The sequence below is a fragment of the Aegilops tauschii genome, chromosome 7, assembly GCF_002575655.3.
Source record: "Aegilops tauschii subsp. strangulata cultivar AL8/78 chromosome 7, Aet v6.0, whole genome shotgun sequence".
Classification (NCBI taxonomy): Eukaryota; Viridiplantae; Streptophyta; class Magnoliopsida; order Poales; family Poaceae; genus Aegilops; species Aegilops tauschii.
In genome coordinates, this window is record NC_053041.3 from 955,849 (window position 1) to 963,854 (window position 8,006).

Sequence of the window (8,006 nt, forward strand, 5' to 3'; positions counted from 1 at the left end):
ACTTTGCCATGTTATTTACATTTACATTCGTCCCAACTTACCAACCTGCTGCTGCTAGCTATCATACTAATTTGCTGCTGCACATTTCTGATCTGTAAGCTTATTTACCTACTTTTTTTCTATCACTCACACTTTGCACCACGGCGTTAACTGCTTAAGTTGCATTGGGACATGTGATGTTACAATAACTAGCTAAGTTACTCAAACTACCTCTCTCCTCATTAACTCATTACCACATAAGTAAATTTGCTGAGTTGGACTCGATGTTACTGCTGAAATTACTCCCACTGTGGGAGTAATTTAGACTAGTAACATGCATATGTTATTACTATGTTACTACCTCTATAGTGGGGAGTAACATATGTGGTGTCATGTAACACTTCATTTATTAGGTTGTAAACCTATCTTGTCTTGACACGTGTGATATTACTCATATTACTTCCTCCATTTCAGTTTACAAGGCGTGCACGTACCCCTAGGTTGTCAATTTTATCACCTATTCCAAACTATATAACACAAAAATTATACCGTTTTAAAATAGAACATCTGCAGTTTATAATGATATGTTTTTTGTAATATACGACTTCTATTAGATTGGTCAAATTGACGACCTAGGGGTATGCACACGCGTTGTAAACTGAGGAAGAGGGAGTACTAGTAACTAGCTATGTTATCACATGACTCTCTTTCCTCATTATTATTTGCCACATCATCTATTTTGCTTAGATATGTGATGTTACCACCTACTCCCTTCGTCCATAAATAAGTGTACATCTAACTTTTGTTCTAAGTCAAAATTTTAAAATTTTGACCAACTTTACAGAAAAGAGTAATAGCATGTATGACATCAAATTAATATATTATGAAAGTAAATTTCATAACGAATCTAGCCGTGCTAATTTAGTGCCATAAATGCTGCTACTTTTTTCTATAAAGTTGGTCAACGTTTTAAAATTTTAACTTAAGACAAAAGCTAGATGTACACTTATTCGCGGACGGAGGGAGTATGTTACTACCACTGTGGGTAGTTTATGTAATACTACTACTATATGGCCCTGCATGCACTTGTGCTTTTTAACTGAACTAACCACATGCATGTGCATCTTGACGTCCCCGGGCTCCGGCCGTCCAGCTAGAAGCCGTGGGCGCGGATTCAGATGCGGGGAAGGGACACCAGGTGGCAGGAGAGGGAGAGAGAGGAGGAAGGAAAGAAGACCGTGACCACTAGATATAGATAGAACGATGCTGGGATCGTTGGGCAAAAAAGCGAAAATAATTTGGTGTGCCTGTTACATAAAGCGTTTTCCAAAAAAGAAGTCTATGTGTAGCGTATTGTTTCTTCTTCAAAAGAAAAATTGGTATAAGAAATAAATCATTACAATTCCGTCTGCATTAGAATGCGTTTTAATCAAGAAATAACTTTGGTAGACTGACGGAGCTCCAATACTTTGGCATGTAACAAATAGATCATCACAACAATCCCTCCTACAATCATCATATCAATTCACGGTGCAGCAAACCGCGCATATATCCATCTAATTTATGGTTGAAGGACAGTTTTAGTTAGGTGAATAAATACTACCCCACTATGCGGCCGTGTGTTGCTTCATCTTCTCTTCCAGCAAATACTCGGAAGCTCCAACAAGATGGTCCACGACCTTTCCTTCCTTCATAAACAGGAAGGTCGGCATGGCCTCAACACCGAACTCCTCAGCAATTGACTGTTTATCACATAGATATATTGTTAACTAGCGCAATAAATAAGAATTTGCAAAGACGGTATTCTGTAAACAGTGCCATATGCTCGCCCGGCTTACCATATTGTCTTCAACCTCGACAACGACTTTCAGGAAAGTCACATCTATGTGGTTCTTGGCAAGGTCATCGAAGACTGGAGAAATGGAGCGGGATGGTGCGCTCCATTTTGCACTGAAGTAGATCACCGCCTGTTACAAGAAGAAACATGTCAATATAGAAATGTGGAAAAGCGTCGGCCAGTTACACTATTGCTATTTCTTTGGCAGTAACTATTGCTAATCAAGCTGCATAAAATGCTGTCGGAGCTTGCAATCCAGGTCACAGTTTTTTTGGGGGACATTGCATACGTACCATACAAACTTGAAGAGACTTTTTGTTGTACATATAAGGAAGTTGGTGAAGTTATTTAGCACTACCAAATAGGGGATGATTGAAATATGAATAATATCTTCAGTTTTAATTTAACGAAAACCAAGAGAGAGAACTAAATACATCTCTGGCAACCTCTCCAAATCTTTAACTCCTCACAAGGGAAATCTTGCGAGGGGTCATTCTGCAGCCAACCCTTCTCTCAAAACTATAACTTGTAAAAAAATTGGAGGAGTTTCTCGTCAAAAGATATGATGCTCAACAGCACACACGGCTACCGCTGTGTCCCCCTAAAAAACTTTAACTCCTCATAAGGAAAAGAGATAAGTCTAAGCTACAACCTGAACTACAAAAAAAGCCTAAACCACAACCCTGAACTACAAAACCGTCTAATTTACAACCCTCAACTTTCAAAACCGGGTAAAAAGCAACCTTGGAGTGGTTCTTGAATGCTTTGACCGGTTTATCGAAAGAACGGAGCCTACATGCATGCGCGTAAGCGATATACTGCAAGGAAGTAGAGAAGGGAACACAAGAAATGGAGAAGAAAGAAACCAATAGATTCATACCAGGTTCTTGTTGCTGTTGGCCTCCGCCATGTAGGTGGTCCATGCCTCTAGGCTGCCCACCTCGACAACCTCCCCCATCTCTCTCTCTCTCTCTCTCTCTCTCTCTCTCTCTCTCTTGTAAAATAGGTTGGAAGCGTTGAACCCTTTGTCTCGGGCCGCATTGATATATATTGGGCATAAGCCTTGGCGTACAAGCTTTGGAGAGATCGATCTGATAGATCGTTACATGAGACAGAGAAGAATCGCTACGGGAGAGAGAAGTAGAGATAGAATAGGATTACAGGTTTAAACACAAGTCCTATATCTATCCAACTATTCTAACACTCCCCCTCAATCCGGACCTCAAGGAGCTTTGCCAAGGTCAAGATTGTATGTGAATTTTTCCAATCCTCTCATGGTAAGTGGTTTTGTAAACCCATCTGCGAGCTGATCTCCTGTGGGAATGAACTTGATCTCAAGTAGCTTCCGAGCCACTCTTTCTCTGACAAAATGAAAATCAACCTCAATGTGTTTTGTTCGTGCATGAAAAACGGGATTGGCTGAGAGATATGTTGCTCCAATGTTATCACACCACAATCTCGCAGCCTGAGGAACTTTAATACCAAGTTCATAAAGAAGTGTCTGAATCCACATTACTTCAGCTGTAGCATTAGCCAAGGCTTTATATTCAGCCTCTATACTTGACCTTGAAACAGTGGCCTGTTTTCTTGCGCTCCATGACACAAGATTAGATCCCAAGCATACAGCAAAATCACCTGTAGATCTCCTATCATCAGCACATCCTGCCCAGTCTGCATATGAATAAGCAATTACAAGAAGAGATGGGGACTTGGTAATCTGAAGTCCAAGGCCTCCTGAGTACTTAAGATACCTTAGAATTCTCTTAACTGCAGTCCAATGAGTAGTTCTAGGTGCATGCAAATATTGACATACCTTGTTCACTGAGTAGGAAATATCAGGACGTGTAAGAGTTAAATATTGCAAGGCACCTACAACACTCCTATAGTTTGTTGCATCTGCTGGTGAAAGAGCATCTCCACTTTCTACTGTGAGTATTTCTGAGGTAGAAATTGGTGTACTAACCGGCTTGCAATTCTCCAAACCCACTCTTCTGAGAATATCAGTGGTGTATTTTTCCTGTGAGAGAAGTATGCCATCTTTAATTTTCTTTACTTCTATTCCAAGGAAATAATGGAGATCACCCAAATCCTTGAGAGCAAACTCCAACTTTAAATCCTTAAGCAAGCAGGTAGTAGCTTCTGCACTTGAACTAGCAACAATTATATCATCAACATAGACAAGCACAAAGATAGTAATATTGTCTTTCCTGAAGAAGAACAACGATGTATCTGCCTTGGATGGTATGAACCCAAGGTGTTGTAACTACATGCTCAATCTGGAATACCAAGCCCTTGGTGCTTGTTTCAGACCATATAATGCTTTATCCAACTTACAGACATACTGTGGTGTGCTGTGATCCTCATAACCTGGTGGTTGCCTCATGAACACTTCTTCCTCAAGAACACCATGAAGAAACGCGTTCTGAACATCTAGCTGTCTTAAGCTCCAACCTCTGGAAATAGCAATAGACAAGACAAGTCGAATAGTGGCAGATTTAACAACAGGACTAAAGGTATCTTCATAATCAATTCCAAACCTTTGTTTAAATCCTTTGGCAACTAATCTAGCCTTATACCTGTCTATGCTTCCATCAGACTTTCTTTTTATCTTGTACACCCACTTACAATCAATAATATTGTCTCCATGTTTTGGTGGTACCAAGTGCCAAGTTTTGTTTTTTATAAGTGCATTATATTCACTATCCATAGCTTCCTTCCAATCCTTATTAGCAAGGGCATCATGCAAATGAATTGGTTCACCAGTGGTGGTAAGAAAAGCACGTTTGATTTTGTCATACCTAATTGTACCATCATTGTACTGTTTTTCCTTCACAATACCTGACCGTTCCCTTGTTTGCCGACGAGGGGGCGTAGAATGCACAGGAACAGCCGCTGTAGATGGTGGTACAGAAGATCCAGGTGAAGCCTCATCTGCCACAGAAAATCCCGCCGGCTCCCGATCCGATGCAGGGAACGAATCGGCCAGTTCCCGATCCGAGGCGGATCCTGGCGACTGGTCGGCCGCTGATGAGGCCCGTGCAGAGGTGGGACCGGCCACGCGCCCGCGGTCGGCCGCTGCTGAGGCCCGCGGCGACGTGGCAGAAGGGGACTCGCCCTCTCCCGCACATGTGCTGGCGTGCGAATCGAAGCGAGGAGGCGTGGCGTGAGGCGATACGATGAGGCCAGTGGGCTCCACCCTGGCAGCGCGGTCGGCCACAGGCGAGTCCAGGCCCACGGGCGAATCAGCCTGGGATCATGCGCCGACAGCAGCAGCAGGCTGAGCGCGTGGATCCGCCTGGGATCGCGTGCTATCAGCCGGATCAGCAGCGTATTCCGTGCCTGTTTTGTGTGCTTCTTCACACATAAAATGACGATTCAAATTAGCACAAATATCAGCTGAATCAGAATTTCCTTGGGATTTTTGCACATGATCAACCTTAGTTAATTCGCCCCCGTGATCACAAGGTGCAGAAAGATCAGGTAGAAGTGCTATTTCAGCACGAAGTAAGGCTCCCGCATTTGGATGTAGTTTGGCAAAAGGAAAAAGAGTCTCATCAAAAACAACATCTCGTGAAATATAGATGTGTCCAGTGGATATTTCAAGACATTTATACCCTTTATGGAGGTTGCTATAACCAAGAAAAACACACTGAGTGGATCGAAATTCAAGTTTGTGATAATTGTATGGACGCAAATTGGGGTAGCAAGCACACCCAAATTTTTTGAGATAGTTGTAGTCAGGTTTTCGATGATACAGACGTTCTAATGGAGTGGAATTGCCAATGACTTTGCTGGGAAGCCTATTGATGAGATAAGTGGCAGTGATGAAAGCTTCATCCCAATATTTGAGAGGCATAGAGGCATGAGCTAAGAGAGAAAGGCCAACTTCAACTATGTGGCGATGTTTACGTTCAGCAGAGCCGTTCTGCTGGTGGGCATGAGGGCATGACACATGATGCTCAATCCCTATGCTACGGAAGAAAGAGTTGAGTTTCTCATACTCCCCTCCCCAGTCACTTTGGACTGACAGAATCTTTCGATCAAATTGTCGTTCAACGAGTTTTTGAAACTCTTGGAAGATCGAAAAAACTTCAGATTTATATTTAAGCAAATAAATCCAGGTGAACTTGCTGTAATCATCAATGAAACTGACATAATATTTTTTTTCGTCCAAAAGAATCACAGGCATGGCCCCATACATCACTAAAAATAAGCTCTAAAGGAGCATGAGAGACACTATAAGACTTAGGATAGGGAAGCTGATGACTCTTGGCACATTGGCAAGCTTCACAAATAGACTCACTAATGGAACTATGTGACAAAGGAAGATTATCTTTATTGACTACTTGTTGCACAATGACCGATGATGGATGTCCTAATCGTTGATGCCATCTTTCCAAAGAGGGTTTGACGGCGGAGTAGACTTGACGACGCCGGCGACTAAGTGCTCCGGATGTGATGGGGTAGAGACCCCCAATGCATCTACCGTGATGGAGAAGTTCCCTCGTTGCCCGATCCTTAATGAAAAAATAACGAGGGTGAGTTTCAAAGAAGACATTATTATCGGTGGCTAAACGAGACATGGATGCAAGATTTTTGTCAGCTTGTGGAACATGAAGGACATCCTTAAGAACTAGATCACGTTTAAGATTAGGGGAATTAATTGAGGCTTGACCAATGTGGCAAATATCCATACCTCCTCCGCTTGCAGTGTGGATCTGATCGGTGCCATGGTACCTCTCGCGAAGAGCTAGTTGCTCGAGTTCATTGGTAACGTGGTCGGTGGCGCCAGAATCAACATACCAGATGCCATCGCCTCCTTGTTCACGCATGGCAGCAGGAACATGGCGAGCATCAGGGACGAAGTTCTCATCGAAGCAATGCCAGCAATCCATAACCTCATGGCCAGACTTCTTGCAGAGCTGGCAGCGCGGGCGAGGACGGGCGGCAGGGGGACTGCGGCCATTGTTGGAGTTGAAGCCGCCGCCGTTGGTGAAGTTGCCGCCATTGTTGTTGGTGTAGCCGCCCCCGTTGTGGTAGCCGTAGGTGCCACCAGAGCGAGCGCCGTCGCCCTGAGGAGCACCGCGTCCGCGGCCACCGCCACGACTCTGCCCCTGGTGACCGCGCCCATGGCCGCGGCCACGGGACGCGGAGTTAACAGATGACTGCCGAAGATCGCCACCATGGAGGAGGGTGAGGCGGGCATCAAAACTCAGAAGTTGGTTGTACAACTCCTGAACGGTGATGGGTTCCACACGAGCGGCGAGTGCAGAAACCACCGGATTGTACTCCATATCCAAACCAGCGAGGATCTTGGAGACGATTTCCGGATCGGAGAGAGCCGCGGCAGTACACGCGACTTCATCAGTAAGGCTCTTGATCCTGCCAAGATAGTCAGCCATGGTCATGTTACCTTTTTTTAGATTGGTGAGCTCGATGCGGGTGTTGATGGCCTGGGCTTGACTCTGGGCAGCGAACATGGCATGGATGGCGCTCCAAACTTCGGCCGGCGTATGTAGCGTCGCGACCTGAGCAAGGATATCGCGGGAAAGAGATCCCATCAAATACCCTTGAAGTTGTTGCTGTCGTGCGTACCAGAGGGATCGGGCGTAGTTGAAGACTTGTTCTTCCTTGCCTTCCTTGGTAACGGTGAGGGTGGCCGGCGGTGGCGGGCTCGTCCTGTCGAGGTGGTGTTCCATCTGAGCGCCTTTGATCTGAGGCAACACAATGGCCTTCCATAGAAGGAAGTTTCCCCTCGTAAGCTTCTCCTGTGGTGGCGATCCGAGAGACCCCGCGGTGGTGGTGGAGGAAGACGGCGCGAAGGCGAAAGATGACGAGGTGATGAGCGCGCCAGCGGTGCTGGACAACGATGCGGCAGCGGTGGTCGACATGCTCTCGGTCGAAGGAGGAAGATAGGTATAGTTTTGGGAGGTAGCTAGATGCGATCTATGATCTTTGAGGAAGAGGCTCTGACTACCATGTAAAATAGGTTGGAAGCGTTGAACCCTTTGTCTCGGGCCGCATTGATATATATTGGACATAAGCCTTGGCGTACAAGCTTTGGAGAGATCGATCTGATAGATCGTTACATGAGACAGAGAAGAATCGCTACGGGAGAGAGAAGTAGAGATAGAATAGGATTACAGGTTTAAACACAAGTCCTATATCTATCCAACTATTCTAACATCTC

General features: G+C 44.8%; 1 protein-coding gene, 1 non-coding gene and 1 pseudogene across 2 annotated transcripts; all 3 read right to left on the reverse strand.

The window, feature by feature from the left end:
- Positions 1 to 1,586: 1,586 nt before the first annotated feature.
- Positions 1,587 to 2,774, reverse strand: LOC141028142 (thioredoxin H-type-like). The gene is made up of 3 exons (XM_073506041.1): positions 2,697 to 2,774; positions 1,818 to 1,946; positions 1,587 to 1,721 (listed from the first exon to the last, which is right to left on the reverse strand). Exons 1-3 carry the CDS (start codon positions 2,772 to 2,774, stop codon positions 1,587 to 1,589), a joined length of 342 nt encoding a protein of 113 aa, XP_073362142.1.
- A 264-nt stretch (positions 2,775 to 3,038) lies between these two features.
- On the reverse strand, positions 3,039 to 7,707 carry LOC141028143 (uncharacterized; annotated as a pseudogene).
- On the reverse strand, positions 7,020 to 7,158 carry LOC120970138 (small nucleolar RNA Z247). Its single transcript, XR_005764883.1, has one exon. It is a non-coding gene; the product is annotated as a small nucleolar RNA Z247 (small nucleolar RNA).
- Positions 7,708 to 8,006: the final 299 nt, after the last annotated feature.